Below are 16,734 nucleotides of genomic sequence, written 5' to 3' on the forward strand. Positions count from 1 at the left end.
AGGAACTGGAAATTCAAATTAGGGCAAATCAAATTAACCATATGCAGACAAGTGTTATGTGGGAGTAAATCTTTGTGTTTGTCTCTGTGATGAAGATATAATAGTATAAATTTGAGCACAGTGGATAGTGTGGACAAAGATGACAACACACATATTAACAAGACTGAGTAATATCTTTTGAATGGATGAATGTTTATATTTTGTTTTGCTTTTATTTATTTAATCAAACCTTTATGCACGAGCTGTCATACATAGACATCATACCTAAAGACATCATCCAGAAACTGCTGACAATCTACAATATCTATCTACAATACAAAAGGTCCAGCTTCATTAAAATGCAAGTTTCATTTCCATCAGACTTTAAACCTGCACTCGAAGTAAACCATCTAGCCACCAAAACACCCCAGTAACAACTGGCCGGTTGGTGCATTTTTAACCCAGACATTGAAGCAAAGTCCCGCATCTTAATCGGCCCTAGTGTGACCCACACACAGACTATTTACCCCACACACTTTGTTGGGATGTGGTCACCCTGACCACCCTGTTTTCTTTTTTTCCCGTGACGTTGGCTACTTTTATTTGAAATACATTTTATTTTTGCAGTTCAGACAAATTAACTTATGTGACAATAAAAATAAATAAGAGACGACCAACTTACGTAAATAAAGCAGGTTAAACTGCCAATTTTAAATGTCCATTGGTTTTCACCAACTCCTGCGGCTCTCGGTGCACTTCATAGTAACCGCCCCGGCGGTCACGCGGGGTAGCGTTAACAGCTACACCCACACTAACTAGAAGCGTTGAGAGCTTTCGCTGAGTCCGTCTCGGTTGGTCCTTTGAGGAGCCCCTGATGCTATTTGTATGACAGCCCGAACAGCGTGTTGGCGCATGTCAGTTTAAACCCAGGTGGTAAAACCATAACGGTGAGTATTGACAGGACAGACCTCTGGCTAACCAGCATGTCAGTGCAGACAGTCAGCGGCTTACAGCGCAGCGTTTAATAAGCTAAAATCGATAGCGTCGTCTGTTAACGCTTTTCAAGCATAGCGACAAGCTAGATTGCTAACATACAAGCTAGACATGGCGTCTTATGTGGATTTTCACTCAGTGACATTGAAGCGACGTGCCAGCAACAGCTTCACCTCATGTCGCTGTTATGTAACGACGTAACATGAAATGCTATTTCTCGTAGTGTACTCATTAGCTTGGACCTAAACCCACTACCTTACACCGTCTGGAGCAGATGCTTTTTGCACGGGCTAATGATCGTGTTTAAAGTTTAGGTAGCACCATTTGCTACTGAGCTAATTGGCTAAATTCAGGGTTAACTGCAGCATGTGTTTTATTGTAAATTGGCATGTAATAAAAAGGTCAGGCAAGATATGAGCCTTGATGTGTTATTTAAAATGGGGCATTAAGTTGAGCTTATATTTTTGAACTCTTAGCTGCAGTCACACCCACACTGTTTGGTTAGTATCTGTGCGTTTCATTTGTTTCCCATTTTGTGGGTTATCAGCTGGATGAGTGGGGCAACTTTCAATACCCCCTCTGCAGAGGTGGCTGAGATGAATCGCATCCATTTTGAGCTGGAGTATACAGAGGGCATCAGCCAGCGCATGCGAATCCCAGAGACCCTCAAAGTGGCCCCAGAGAGCCAAGCGGGATCCATACCACTTCAGCAGCCTTTGCCCACTCACACAGCTCTGATGCAGGTTCCTGAGAGGATTGTTGTTGCAGGTGAGGATGACAGTTGGCAGTCATGTTTGAGGTATTATGTTTAAAACATGTATATGCTGTATAAAAATTTCATGGCCAATTTTTCTGTAGGGGATGAAGGGGATCCTCGATTTGCATGTCCAAGAGACTTGGATCTGATTCAGTCCATTCCTCCTGTGGACCTCCTGAACATGAAGGCCCCTCCACGTGTCCTCACCCTTACCGAGCAGCCTCTGGATTCGCTTGAAACAGACCAAACTGTCAACTCGCAGCGCAATCCCAGCCAAGCGGTACGTTTTCTTTCAGAGTAATCTCAGCTTCCTTCTCAGAATATTGAATTTTCTTCTCTCATTATATTCAAAACTTTAAGTGGATCCATAATGTAGTGGTATACTATATTTGCCTTATGCTGAAATTATGGTTCAGCCGTGTTAGTGCATTGGGACTATGCTGGCACTTTATTGGCTTGTCTACTTGCAGAGAGTGTCTATTGTCGATTGAGGCACTGTACAAAATATGTGGTACAACCGGTCTGCGGGCTACTTTTGCTTGTGCTGTTGTTGGTATGTCAGTCAGCTGCTGAGAAGAGTGAAGTTATAATCTACAAAGAGCTGAAGTGGTACTGAGTGTTAAACAATGTAAAGTATTCACTGCACCCACTGTCTGTACTTCTCATGCGCTATCTTTTGGTCTGTGATTTTTTTATTTTTTTTTTATTTTTTATTTTTTTTTTATTATTTTTTTTTTTTCCTCACAATCCTCCCATTCCTAGTGAACTCCATTGCCGCTCCCTTCCCTGTTCCAGCCCACTTGTCAGTCAATCAGCATTTGACTAATGCAATTGGGATTTTGGAAGACGGCACATAAACATGTTTGCACACTATTTATAGCGTAGGGATAGTCCTGGTAACTAATTTCTTAGTCAAATGAACAGGGGATAAAAATGTGATTAACTGACTCGTCTAAAACTCAGATATCAAGTTATATTTGAGAACTGTATAAGGTCTAAAACTCTAAACAAAAGAGTTTTAAATCATAAATCCCATTCTTGATTTATGAATCAGCACGGTGGCACGGTGGTTAGCACTGTTGCCGCACAGCAAGGTGGTCCTGAGTTCAATTCCACCATCAGGCTGGGGTCTTTCTGTGTGGAGTTTGCATGTTCTCCCCGTGTTTGCGTGGGTTCTCTCCGGGTACTCCGGCTTCCTCCCACCGTCCAAAGACATGCAGCTTGTGGGGATAGGTTAATTGGATAATCCAAATTGCCACTAGGTGTGAATGTGAGAGTGAGTGTGAATGGTTGTCTGTCCCTGTGTGTTAGCCCTGCGACAGACTGGCGACCTGTCCAGGGTGTACCCCGCCTTTCGCCCTATGACAGCTGGAATAGGCTCCAGCGCCCCCCGGAAAAGGATAAGTGGAAGCGAATGGGTGGATGGATGGATTTATGAATCATGCTGCTTAATTGTACGGCACCTCGCATCGTGCATTATCAACGTTACATGTTACACTCCAGACTACGAAGAAGGAAAAACACTTAAACCTATGTTAAATATAATATATAAATGCATTACTACAAAGGCAAGTTCACGTATTATTAAAATGTGACAAATTAACAGCAGAAAAACCAATGAGTTAAACAGAAAAATGTGGTGCATTTTGTCGATCATTATGAATGATGCACGCTGTTCAAAAATTCATGACAGTGGTTGTCATGAATTTTAATAAAAGTTAAAATCTAAAATAACAAAACAACAAATAATCCAGCCACCCCCCTCCCAGGCCAGGTGATTAAATATAGTCTGTACAGCAGGTCCTGGTTCTACCCCAGGGCCTCCTCCCATTAGGAAATGACCAGCAGAGCACCTTACCCAGGAGGCGTCCTCCTCAGCTGGATGCTTTTGATGTGGAGGAGCAGCGGCTCTACTCTGAGCCCCTCCCAAATGACTGAACTCCTCATTCTATTGCTAAGGAAGTGCCCACTGACCTTTTGGAGAAGGCACATTTTCACTGCTTGTATCAGCAATCTCATTCTTTTGCCTTTAAAAAAACAGTAATAGTGTTAACAAAGAGATCAGGCCGAGATGAGCAGATTTATGGCCTTTCTCAACAACGATGCGCCATCTGATGGCAGGTGGCTGCATAGCAATTTACCTGCATTTGGCTTCAATCAAAATTTAAAACAATTTAGATTACACTACTAGTACGTGTGATAATAGCGAAGAGTAGTTGTCTAGTCAAATAGTCCTGCAAATCCCAACTTTAGGGAAATGTTTATGCAAATGGACATGGTTGCAGTACCATATATTACACATCTAAAGTGAAAGATTCCCCCCCCCCCCCACAGCATTATTTCTACTTTATTAGTAATATCAGTTTAGATATTCCTTGATGGTGGTCTTGAAGGTGTTGCTGACATTTTTTTACAAAAACTGCCTGGAGTCGTGGGATTTATGAGACGCAATGAAAACTGAACGTGATTATTTATTTATTTTTTAGCTTTAAGGACTGTCTTTGTGCTATGCTGCACTTCTTCCCATTTTGATTTCTCCATGGAATATGGTTTGTGGTTCTTAAGACACAATAGAAAAATAATGCATTGGTAATTGGTGAAGAGTCATTAATAATCACACATTCTTCTGTAGGAAAAACGTCAATCAGGTGGCCAAAAATTATTTTTCCAGTCAGTTTGGCTGAACTAAGTGTGGTTCATCAATCAGCAATCATGCGTTGCTGCAAACTGAGCTTAATGTTATTTCAAATTTGTATTTAACAACAGGCCAGCTTTCATGGTCGGCCTCGAAGGGAGCGCAGCGCGAGTGAGAACGTATCCGGCCGTCACAGCAGTCAGATCAGCAGAGGCGATGTAAGGTACGACCACAGCCACGTTTGAAACGCTGCTTCCCCACCGCTGCCTTTCCAATGTAAAGCTTTCTTTCACTCTTGGTTGATTTATAAAAATGTCTTCTTTCTTTTAATGTTTCTCCCCACCTATCTCCCTGCCAGTGTAACCCCTTCCCCTTCTGCCCCCCCAGTCCGTTTGTGTCCTCCCCTCTGTTCCCCCGAGGATGCAAACATCAACCTGTTTACAGCTGCTGGGCTCCTGTCGTACATCCAGTCAACAACACGCCGTGCTTACCAGCAGGTCCTTGAGGTCCTCGATGACAGCCATCGCAGGTATGTTTTTTCTTTATTCATTTCTTTTTGGCTGAATTTATTACAAATCTTTGCACTAAGAAAGATTGTTAAAGAAACAGATGATTGTTGTGGGGAAATTCAGGAAAAAGTCATGAGCATGAGTTTCTTATTAAAAGAAGTGACATTTAAAACTCTCATACGTCACAGTCCTGGCGTCCTGACTTGTGTACATCCCCCTTTGTTCAATGTGTAACTTACATGTTTGACGACTTTAGTTCACAAGAAAGAAATAATAATTATTTTTCCTTAACGTGACTTCAGCAAATAGCAAATACGAGCCCAATTCCAAAAAAGTTGGGTCACTGCTAAATAAATAAATAAATCGAATGCAATGACTTGAAAATCTCAAACATGTGTGTTTAATAGGGGTGCAACGATACACAAAATTCACGGCTCGGTTCGGTTCGATACTTTGGTGTCACGGTTCGATATTTTTTCGATACAAAAAAAATGTTCATGCCTTTTTAATTTGTTATTTATTAAAATTATAAATATATATTTTAACTCAAAAGTACAGTTTTTAAATTTAATGTTGCTGAAACAAAAAAGTAATAAAATAAATATATCTCAGGGCTCGCAAAATTTCAAAATCCCTGGTAGCCCTTCAGGCAGGGACTCTTCAGTTTTTGGTAGCCCAAAATAAATTTAAGTAGCCCAAATAAAAAAGAGAGCAATTTTTTGATTGATGTTTTGTTTCCTGTTTTGTTTCCTTTACAATATTATACATTAAAGTATAATATTGTATAATTATATAATGTTAACTTCTTATCTTGTGCGTGTTTTTTATTTTGACAGCGAATGCGCACCTGCGGACCACTTATGTGCAGCCCTGGTTATATAGCTTGTCATATTGCAGCCACAGAAATTCTTTTGTCCATGAAACCATAAAGCTGCACTTTCTTTTTGCCTTATAGTCTGATTTGGTAAGCTTTTCTTTGGCTGTCACTTCTTCACCCTGACCTGTCTTATTTGGCTCAGCAGAACTAAAATATATATCCTGCTGCTTTTACACACGCACTCACATAAGCTCAGCGATTCTCTGCGCGATCAACCTCTCACATGTTTAAGCTGCTGGAGATTTCACTTGTCATGTTTGCTAGTAAGCTAACGATTAATAAGACGATGTCAGAGGAATTGGTGCGCAAATTATCATCACTCACCAATCAGTGCTGTTGCTCTCTAACACAGTTCGTGCGATTGCAAAGTGAAAGCAAAAAACAAGCGCAAATTCAAACGCGATTTCAATATGTCACATATTGACAGTGGCTCACCGATGCCAATGACATAATTACCCAGCTACATTTCTGAAAGAATGCAAAAGCATTGACATATATTTTCCTTCCTACAATAGCCCGACGGGCAGGGCAGAGATAGATTTTGGTAGCCCGACTGGAAAAATCGCTAGCTCCGGGACGTCGGGCTAGCGATTTTGCGAGCCCTATATCTGATTGAGGAATCACTCATCTTTGGAAAAGAGAGTTTATTACAGAGAAATGGCTCTTTCCAAAATAAAAGCTATACTATACGCTTCTTCTGGGCTATATTCTCAGCAGCATATTAAACATATCAGGTCCCCATAAGGAGAATCAAGTGCTAACGCTGTCTAAATGACTCGGGTAAATTTGTAGCATGCATGCTTGTTGTTTTTGTCTGCTTTCACTTGTCTTTGCACTAGGATGATGTCGGAGTAAATGTGCAGTCATATTCGTTGTGTTCCCACTAGTGCTGTCAGCGTAAATCTCGTTGAAATGACGTTAATGCCACAACACGGCAAATCTCCGTTAACGAGCTACCGCGGATCGCTCCGTGCATGGGGCTGGACGGCCAACACGTTAACGAGCTAACTGCGCTAACACACTAGTTCCCACCCATGTAATTGAGCATTGCGTGGCACATCCAACATACTGTTTTACTTTAGTCCATGACTCGCTTACCTTCAGGGTCATACGTCACATGAAAACCAAAATAATTCCAAACGCCAGATCTGAATGAGGGTGGGAGAGGTTGCCATTTTTTTGCCATGTTGCAAGGAGATCTTAACTTCTGTCTCGCAATCAGTGCTGTTGCTCTCTAACACAGTTCGTGCGATTGCAAAGTGAAAGCAAAAAACAAGCGCAAATTCAAACGCGATTTCAATATGTCACATATTGACAGTGGCTCACCGATGCCAATGACATAATTACCCAGCTACATTTCCGAAAGAATGCAAAAGCATTGACATATATTTTCCTGCGCTCAGTGAATGTGCGTTCGACTACTCCGCCTAGGCTGCACTGTCGAGCGCAGATCCACTGAGCGCTCAACACAGACAGCATCGTCAGAAGGAAAGTTGATAAAATAAATTAAAAATTTTGTATTGTTCGATACATATGCGTACCGAACCGAAAGCACTGTATCGAACGGTTCAATATCGATACGAGTATCGTTGCACCCCTAGTGTTTAAGTGTGGCACCAGTGTCTCAGCACGGTCAGCTTTTCACCTGACCTCACACACGCGTCTCTCCTTCTGGTCTTCGACATCACTATAAAGAAGGGAAGACCTCATTAGATTAATAACCTTTACCTGTCCCTCCAACCTCTCTGGTACTGCCCCTTGAGCTCACTGCACCATGCCTTCCCTGCAGCTGAGCCAGGGGGAACCACACCTCCGCCACAATTAGTTCATTTTGAATTTGATGGCAGCAACACGTTAAAAAAACCAAACGGTTGAGACAGGGTCATGTTTATCACTGTGTAGCATCCCTCTTCTCTTAATAACAGCATGTAAATTTCTGGTGATTGAGGACAGCAGTTACTGCACTTTTGGGAGAGGAAAGTTGTCCCATTCTTGTCTGATAGAGGATTCTAGTTGCTCAGCAGTCCTGGGTCTCCTGTGTCACATTTTTCATTTCATGATGCTCCAAATGTTTCCAGTCAGTTCAACACTGGTTTAGCATCGTCTTGCTGAAGTAAACAAGCATTCTCTGAAAAAGATATTATCTGGATGGGAGCATATGTTGCCCAAATACCTGTATATACCTTTTAGCTGTAACTGTGCCTTTCCACATGTGCAAGCTGCCAGTTCCATAGGCACTGATGCAACTCCATACCATCAGAGATGCAGGCTTGTAAACTGAAAGTTGATGATAAGCCAGTTGGTCCCTCTCCTCTTTAGTCCAGTGGAGGTGGCATCCTTGTTTTCCAAGTGGAATTTCAAGTTTTTCACCTGATCACAGGTTTCCACTTCTGCCTTAAGTTACTTTTGTGAATGTAATGGTGAATTACACACAGTGATTTTAAGTGTTCCTGAGCCCAAGCTGTGATTCCCATGACATGTCTGTTTTTAATGCAGAGCTGCCTGAAATTCTGTATTGATTTTCAGCTGTTTGACTTGATTGGAGATTTTTGTCAGAATGTCAGTTTTTTTAAAACGATAATGAGTAGTTCCTCCAACGGTTTCTGTTTAGTACCACTTACATTTCCAGCCTTTTGTTGACGCTGTCTCAACTTTATTAGGATGTGTTGCTGCCGTCGAACACAAACTGAGCCAGTTTTTTTTTTTTTAAATGAGTTTGTTGGAACATTTGACATGTTTTCTATGTTCTGTTGTGAATAAAAAATGGTTTTCTGGGATTTGCAAATCATTGCACTTTGCTTTATATTTTACACAGCGTCCCAGCCTTTTGGAATTGGGGTTAAAGTTTTAATAATCAGAATCAGAATCAGAATACTTTATTGATCCCTGGGGGAAATTATTTTTTGTTACAGTGCTCCACTGTAATACAAGAACATCTTTGTAATGTGTTCAGTTTCTGAGCTGAGAAAGAAGTCAAATATAAATGTTATTACCAGGGATGAACCAACTTTTAAAAGAACAATTTGATCATAGCTGTTTGTTGTTGTTGTGTGTCATTGTTTCAAAGTCTGTGAGCCCTTTACCACACTGTTTTAAGCACAAATTCAATCAGATTAACATATGAAGCTGAGCACATTCACCTATGGCTGAGGCCAGCAGTCATAGGTGAATGTGATCTGCGGGTATATAGTGAGTAGGCATCAAGTTGAATACTGGTCACAAAATCATCGAATCCCTCATTAAGGGCCTGAATGAAGATGTGTTCATCTCCACAGGACACACCTGGATCTGGCCCTGGATTTAAACCCTGATGAGTCCGGCTTAGTGGATGCCTCCTCACTGAGACGACAGGTAATGTCTCATATGCTTGCTTTCTGCATGAATGAAAAGAGGCAGGTGATGCATAATTTATGTATTGTCCCAATGTATTTATCTTACTTTCAGGTTTACGGTAAACTCTGATATAATGTATAGATATGGCTCCTTTTGAAGGATGCCGACAGAGCTGCACGCAGCAAGTGTTCAGTTACAGTTATTAGACCCTCGACTCTAAATAAACAAAAATAAGGAACACAAATACTAACTGAAGAAGTAAAAAGGTATACAGAGATTTTATTTGAGAGTGGGAGTATTGTTTAATTGTTAGTGGCTATATTTCTCTGTGCACTGCAATGAAACACAGCCAAATGTGGAGATTTCTCTGCGCGTGTTTCAGTAAATCTTAGTTAGGCCCAGTACAGGGAGTGTTTTGCCTTTTTTAAAATGTTTTTTTAAAAAAAATGTTTTTTTTCAGATTGTGAAGTTGAATCGGCGTCTGCAGCTGTTGGAGGAAGAAAACAAAGAACGCTCAAAGCGAGAGGTGATCCTGTATTCTGCCACCGTAGCTTTCTGGCTCATTAACACCTGGATCTGGTTCCGTCGCTAGATGGAGTCTCCCAAAACACTGGAAACCAAAGCAGTTCCCTGTTAAAGACGTGATCACTGATTTATAGCAAATTCTGTATGGAGGTTTATCCTAAACAGGTCAGCCTCGGCAGTCATGAGGTAAAACATGAGGCAGAAAAACATTGTTTTCTGTTTGTCAAGTCGATGTGACAGAATTTCACAGTAATCGTGGGCCTAGTGTCTCGCAGCACTAAAATTAGAAGTAAATGATTTTTTTATAAACTGCCGAATGACTGGAAAGCTAAAGCACAATGACAATGCAGCTGAACGATTTAGCAGCAACAACAACCACTCCAGTTAAGGTAATGCTATCTCCAGCATGTGTCCTATTTGTGAAGTTTACTCCACTGTCAAACCTATATTTTTGGTTGGTTTGGATCAGCCGTAAATGAAATACGGTACAAATTACACAAACAACTGTCAGCTCCTACTGATAAATAGTTTATGCAAATATTACTGTTTGCACCTCTAAACTTGACAAATCCATTGCACATAATGAACTGGTGTTACAGTTGTGTAAATGAAATCTTTTAACCTGAACAAATTATTAGATAAGTGACAAATGTTTTGGGAACCATAGTTGCAAAACTGAACCTGACTTTTCTGTTGAAAGCAGGTCATAAACTACCATTCTTCCAGAAGTGTCAAACTGAACCGATTGACTCTAAAGATGCCATAACGCTGACCCTTCGTTACTGGAAAAACTTCTTGTGTACATTACAGCATTTGAATAGCCTGTCTAATCTGTCTTTAATGTTATTTATTTTAACGTTTTTGTCTAGGGGTTGTCATCTTGATTATTTGCTAACCAAAGTAACAAGGGTAGGGTACTGTGAAGTGCTGTTTTTCCATGCTGTTAACTCATCTTTGTTCCCACTAAGTCACCTGCAATATTAAAACATGGAATATGACATTTTATACATAATTTAGTGTGATACAAAGAGCCAGTGTGTGTGTGATCGTCCAATGAGAAGAGGTCGATCTGGTTGAAATTATTAAAAAAACAAAAAAAACCCATTTTATTTTGATAGTAATATAAATATGTATTTAACGCAGGTTTATTTATCACATATACTACTGAGGTGTCAGCAAAGAGTTGCTGTTAGTTTTTCTTTGAAGTCTGTACCTACATGTCTCACTTAAAGCTGGATGTTGGAGTTAAAACTTTAAATTATTTTGTAATATAAGAATACACTTGATGTTTGTAAATATGTTTGCTGTAATAAAAGATGGATGTCAGTTTCAGCCGTGTGTGTGTTCAGCGCTGACTCCAACACTCTCCATTAGGTGGCAGGCATGCAGCACCAGGAAGAAGATGATGATGATGTGTTTTTAACTTGAAAGGCATAACTTGAGAGACGTCTTCAATTAAAACTTTATCGACAATCTACTATCCAAGGGATCCTGCTCTAATTATCTGGGAAACTCGACTTAACTCACTTTAAATCACTCTTTCGCCTTTTTTCCTGGAACACGAAGAGGAAACTGTCGGTGGTGACGGCACAATGGGGATCACTAAACTGGCTGATTTAATACGCTCAGATGCTCCTGATGCCATATCGTATAAGGATATCAGTGACTACACAGGTACAGACACGATCGGTGATGGTTTCAGCAGCAGGTCTGACTCTGTTAAGGAGGTCAGCTGCTAGCCGCTAATGTTAGCACTCTCCCCCTAGCTACTAGCATGGCTAGCTGTAATTATAGCACCTGACATTAAAGAAACGTTTTTTTTAAGTATTACCAGTCCACGTACCACGAATTAAAAGCTACTGCTATAATAATCAGGCTTTCCGAGGTAGTAATTAATAACTTACCCGCGTCCGCACTATTTCTCTTATGTTAATCAGCTAACTCGACAGTCCAATCAAAACATCTGTATCTTAGTATTTATTTTAATTCAATGTAACTTTATTAGTGCCGAAAACACACACAGCATTGCGTGACAACTGTGTTATTAATACTATTCGCCTCACACTTTGAGCACCATGACACAAGGAATCAAATGTTATCTGAACTGTATATGAAGTTGTCCATGGTCCAGCTCTGTTTACTGCTGAGAAAAGCCATAAAAGAATAGGCAAAGCTAATCCTACAAGCAATTTATACAGTACAAATCAGCGCTGCACAAATTCCTGACAAGTAAACGGAGTACAGTATTTGACTTGGCTTAATAGTGTAGATCATTTCAAGTGCGTTTAGGTGAATTTAATCAAGTGTAATTTGAGTGGATGTTACTGAAAAGTAATTAATGTCTAAGGGCAAATTTAAACTGTTGTGTATTCACGCTGCTGTTGTATTACTATACTCCACAGGAAAAGTAATCGCACTCGATACCTTTATTGTTGTAAATCAGTTCCGTGCAGCAATGCCTACACTGAGGTAAGCATGATGTGATGCTGTTCTGTTCTGTTAAACTGAAGTAAACGTTATTTTTTCTATCTCTTTACTGTTTATCATGGTGTATTAATTCCTTATATCAAACCTGGTACACTGGGTGCCTAGAAAAATACAAACACTTGTAGAATAGTAGACATTTGAATTAAAATAATCCTGCAATAACATTTCTAAAGATTTTAATTTTTTTTTCTTTCATTCATTTCACTTAATTTGTTCTTTTAAAGGTTGCACTGTGTTATCAGTGCATGAGATTAAAAATATTAGAAAGGGCTTACAAAAATCACCACATCCTGCAACTATACAGCCAATTAGTGTAAACAAGACCTCACTGACACCAGTAAAATACACTCACTGGTCACATTGTTAGGTACACCTTGCCAGTATTGGGTTGAACCCATGTTTATCTTCAGAAAAACCTTAATTCTTTGTTGCATAGATTAAAGAAGGGGCTAGAAACATTCCTCAGAGGCTTGCTGACAGGAGCGGCACCTTGTGTGATCTTCTGCCTATCTTCTTTAAGGTTCAGCGTGTCATGCTCAGATATGTTCTTCTGCATACCTTGGTTTTAACAAATGATTATTTGAGTTAATGTTGCTTTCCTATGGGAAGCAGTCTGGCCATCCTTCTCTGGCCTCTGGCATAAATAAGGCGCTTTCACCCAGAGAGCTACTGCTTTTTGGATATTTTCTCTTTTTCAGACCATTCTCTATAAACCCTCGAGGTAGCTGTGCAGGAAAAAGTCTTTCTATTCTTATTTGTCTGTGTATATTTGTGAAATGCTCTTGATTTCTCTTCTTCAGCCCCCTCACAGGTCTCTTCTTTCGCACACTCACTTTCCTGGAACATGGCATAAAACCGGTCTTTGTGTTTGATGGAAAGCCTCCTGGAGAAAAGAAGGCTGTTGTAAGACACAAACCTGCATGTATAGTTTTTGACTTAACATGATACTAAACATTTCCTGGCATGTTTAAGAACACTTTAGGTCAGAGAGACTAGTCTACAGTAAATATTTTCAACGTGTAGGTAAATTTGATCACTGCCAGATAACAGAGATACAGACGGCTGTGACTGATTGAAAATTGTTGTTTCTGCAGCTTGAGAAGCGAGCCCAGACAGCAGGTAGGAATTACTCAAACTGGACGGGCACAGGTAGGTCTGTGCAGAAAATGCACAAAGACTTGAGTTTTCAGTGGTTGTAGAACAGGGGTGATCTACTGGGAATATTATTTTGATGTGTTTTTCCTCTGTGCTCACTGCAGCGTCATTACAGACTAAAGAATGTCTTCAGCTCCTGAAGTATCTTGGTGTACCTGTTATCCAGGTACGACCTGCTAAGTAATGAAAATGTTTGTGCAATATTTCATCTCTTCTTCCTCCTCTGCAGATTTCTCTTCATGCATGTCACTTTTGTCTCTCAGGCTCCAGGGGACGCTGAGGCACTGTGCGCTCAGCTGGTGAGAGAGGGAACTGTGCACGCTGTGGCCTCAGAGGACATGGACACGCTGCCGTTTGGAGCCAATATTCTTATTCGTCAGCTGAATGCAAAGAAGGACAGGTAGAAACTGTGCAGCTCACTTTACTAAATTTGTTTATATTTAAAAATAAGAAATATTTCAAAGGTTTGCAATGGTTGTTGCATTAATTTAGTGTTCATGATCAGATCCAAAGCTTTATGAGGCTCTCATACGTGTTTTTACGTAAATTATTATGTCAAATGATTAGAATCTCAAGTTATTGTAATAACCTGCTCACTTGCACTAATTTTCTGTATTTATAGTAGATGAGACGGAGCTCCATAATGACTGTACTTTCTGGCAGCAGGTGGTGAACTATTTTAAACCACAGCCACAAGTCTCACAAGAAAAGAAAAGGAAATCTGCTCCTTACTTTTTCTTGCAGACAGCAGTGGACTGTCAGACAGAAAAGGGCTGCTCGCAGCTCATTAGCAGGTAGTTTACACTCAGTTTCTAAGCCAAGTTGAGATGTGGTGTAAAATATAAATAAAAATAGAAAGAAAACATTTGGAATTCTTATAAGTATGATATTAATTTCAAAATGGGTAAATATATAATGTTGAAACTTCATGCTAGCAAAATCTTTTAGAAAAATTAGCACTGCTGCAGCAAAAGACTGGTTAAAAACAGCTGGTGTAGATACATAAAACATTATGTAGGAGTAGCCAGTGGATAATGGATTGTTGAAATGACTCCACTCTACACCCCTACATAGTTTTATTCATTCAAGACATTTCGAGTTATCGTTTTTACAGACAGAATATCGCGCACGCAAATGCTACCAAAAACATGACCTTGGCGGAGATAACAAACATTAATCCACTGAATTTGCTACACAAGAAAGCTGAAAGCTTTATAAATGGATGAACTACTACACGTCTTAAGGTTTTCTGATATCGTTGATCACTCACTTTGCTGATAACATACAAAGCACAAAATAATCTACTTTTAAACTGTACTCAGAGAGATACAGTATCAACTGAGAACAAATGGCATGTTTGATAAAAGCAAATATTATTATTTTTTAAAAATCTATATATGTTACATGTATGGAATAGTTGTGTATTTCGCTAAAATGTTTAAAAATATAGGGGTAAAAAATATAAGAGACGTTATCATTGCATATGAAACATTCATTTTCATGTCTTTTGTTTGGTTACTTATTCTTAATGTATTATTTCTGCTCGTCTTTGTTTTGGTTTTAGATTGTGACATCTAGTTGTGAACTAGTTGATCTAGTTGAACTTAATGTTTTATTTACGCTCTTTTTTTTTTTTTTTTTTTTACAGTGAAGTCATTGAATACTCCTTACCTAAACTATTAGAAAAACTCCAAATTGGTCATAAGGAGGTAAGATTGAAACATTTAGATTTCTCTGAAAGTATGTAATTTATTATAATATATCTGTATTGGACATACTGCTATAGAAATGCACTTTAGCTGTCTTATTCTCTTATTTTGTATTTGTCTGCCAGTTTGTTGACTTGTGTATTTTGCTCGGCTGCGACTACTGTAAAAAGATACCCGGTTTGGGTCCTAAGAGAGCTCTGACCCTGATCCAGAAGCACCGTACCATAGAGGATGTGGTTTTGCATATCAACAGAAAGGTATCAGATGGTCTTCGTAGCTTTGGCTTTACCTCTCTTACAAAAGAACATGTGACGTCTAACAAGCCAGTGATATCTGGCCTTTAGACCCATCCTGTTCCAAATATGTGGAAATACAGAGAAGCAAGGAAGATTTTCTTGGATGGACCACAAAGCTCAGCTCCCGAGCTCATCTGGACCGAGCCAAATGAGGAGGCCTTGGTTGAGTTCCTCTGTCACACCAAACGAATTAAGTACGTTTTTTATTGAGCTTTTCTATTGTTCTTCTTATAGTGTGTGTGTATATATATGTATGTGTATGTATATATAGAATGAATGAAACTATACATATGAAAATTGAAAGTCATCTTTGTTTGATTTTAGGGAGGAGAGGATCCGTAATCGAATGGTGAAGTTCCGTATGATGCGGGAAAATAAACGGGAGGAGAGGGAAAAGGAAAAGGCAGAGGGTGGTGGGAAGCAGACTTGCATTAAGGACTTCTTTAGGGTTACCAGAAAGCGAGTGCAGGTGAGCTCAGAAAACAGTGTTGCAAATATAAATCAAAATGTGTGCGTTTTTAGGAATAAAATGGTAAAAATAACTTGAATAAAATTAGCTTTTCTTACTTTACCTCTAGCCTGTGGACAATGCAAGCTCCCCAACCAGCAACAGAAAGAGACCAAAGTCAAAATAAGCATGTGCCAGTTGTCTACGCCACAAGGATGGGAGTGTTCATCTCTCAGTTCATCTCTGTCTGGACATCTCAAAAAATTATGGACCATTTCAACATGCGGCTTATCTGTCGTCCCAATCTTGAATATGCACCATAAGAGAAATGTTATTCTGTTCATTTGATCTTGGGTTACGGTAATATTTTTACAAATGTAAATATTTTTATAGGAAAAAAATCTTTTTTTACAGGATTTATCTTATCAAAGTGCCTTTTACTTTTTAAGAAGAACTCAAAATAGGCATCACACAAGACAGCTCCTCTGACAGTACAGTAAAGTGATCTCATGTGAACAGTATGATCCACAACAATGGAAATCACTGGGTAGTTCTTCAGTGTGTCCAGCAGTTTCCTGCAAAGCCACCAAGAAAAGCAGAGCAGGAGGTGGATGGCTATGAAAGGGAACAGTGTGATCACTGTCAGGGAGGCCAAAACTGGAGACAGCGGATGTCTCATCTCTAGATATTCAATGAGCACCTGTTGTGTAAAGTGTGCCAAGGCAGGGACCAAAGACTTGAATATTAAAACATGTACAAGTGGTATCATGTCTAAAAGAGACACTGAAGTGTTTGAATAAATGGAAAAATGTGTAGAATTTATGTTCATGCTCTTTGTTTTGTATTTTTATATCAGTTTCAGTTTGCCTTTTTAAATTAAAGCAATCTTTGACTGTGTTTTGTTGCGCGATGTGCTTATGAGCGGATGGACACTGTAAAAGTGCTGTGTTTTCATAGCACATTATTTTCTGAAGCACTTCCAAAGGCAAGTGTTAATTTTAAACCACAATACGAGGCGTCATTCCAAACCA

General features: G+C 39.6%; 2 protein-coding genes across 4 annotated transcripts; both read left to right on the forward strand.

Annotated features, from left to right (window-relative positions):
- Window positions 1-785: 785 nt before the first annotated feature.
- Window positions 786-10,940, forward strand: LOC113010637 (mitochondrial fission factor homolog A-like). 2 transcript variants are annotated; one of them, XM_080292817.1, is made up of 7 exons: window positions 786-926; window positions 1,558-1,740; window positions 1,831-2,009; window positions 4,496-4,587; window positions 4,723-4,893; window positions 9,026-9,101; window positions 9,544-10,940. In XM_080292817.1, exons 2-7 carry the CDS (start codon window positions 1,569-1,571, stop codon window positions 9,673-9,675), a joined length of 822 nt encoding a protein of 273 aa, XP_080148943.1. In that variant the 5' UTR covers window positions 786-926; window positions 1,558-1,568; the 3' UTR covers window positions 9,676-10,940. The 2 variants fall into 2 exon arrangements, with proteins under 2 accessions (XP_080148943.1, XP_026005595.1); XM_026149810.2 differs by having other exon boundaries at window positions 788-926; window positions 1,520-1,740.
- A 35-nt stretch (window positions 10,941-10,975) lies between these two features.
- On the forward strand, window positions 10,976-16,600 carry LOC113010627 (putative flap endonuclease 1 homolog). Of its 2 annotated transcripts, none has more exons than XM_026149798.2 (11): window positions 10,976-11,282; window positions 12,011-12,077; window positions 12,896-12,998; window positions 13,190-13,244; window positions 13,355-13,416; window positions 13,514-13,650; window positions 14,899-14,959; window positions 15,130-15,216; window positions 15,304-15,449; window positions 15,580-15,724; window positions 15,834-16,600. In XM_026149798.2, the coding sequence occupies exons 1-11, from the start codon at window positions 11,201-11,203 to the stop codon at window positions 15,888-15,890; spliced, it is 1,002 nt and encodes a 333-aa protein (XP_026005583.2). In that variant the 5' UTR covers window positions 10,976-11,200; the 3' UTR covers window positions 15,891-16,600. The 2 variants fall into 2 exon arrangements, with proteins under 2 accessions (XP_026005583.2, XP_026005582.2); XM_026149797.2 differs by having other exon boundaries at window positions 10,984-11,282; window positions 15,085-15,216.
- The last annotated feature ends 134 nt before the right edge of the window (window positions 16,601-16,734 follow it).

Source organism: Astatotilapia calliptera, chromosome 18, assembly GCF_964374335.1.
Source record: "Astatotilapia calliptera chromosome 18, fAstCal68.1, whole genome shotgun sequence".
Taxonomy (NCBI): Eukaryota; Metazoa; Chordata; class Actinopteri; order Cichliformes; family Cichlidae; genus Astatotilapia; species Astatotilapia calliptera.

Coding starts and splice junctions, on each gene's coding strand:
- LOC113010627 (XM_026149797.2), top strand. CDS start 11,201: ATGGGGATCACTAAACTGGCTGATTTAATACGCTCAGATGCTCCTGAT. Junction 12,078..12,895: donor GCAGCAATGCCTACACTGAG/GTAAGCATGATG, acceptor TCTCTTCTTCAG/CCCCCTCACAGGTCTCTTCT. Junction 13,417..13,513: donor TTGGTGTACCTGTTATCCAG/GTACGACCTGCT, acceptor TTTGTCTCTCAG/GCTCCAGGGGACGCTGAGGC.
- LOC113010637 (XM_026149810.2), top strand. CDS start 1,524: ATGAGTGGGGCAACTTTCAATACCCCCTCTGCAGAGGTGGCTGAGATG. Junction 2,010..4,495: donor AGCGCAATCCCAGCCAAGCG/GTACGTTTTCTT, acceptor ATTTAACAACAG/GCCAGCTTTCATGGTCGGCC. Junction 4,894..9,025: donor CTCGATGACAGCCATCGCAG/GTATGTTTTTTC, acceptor TCATCTCCACAG/GACACACCTGGATCTGGCCC.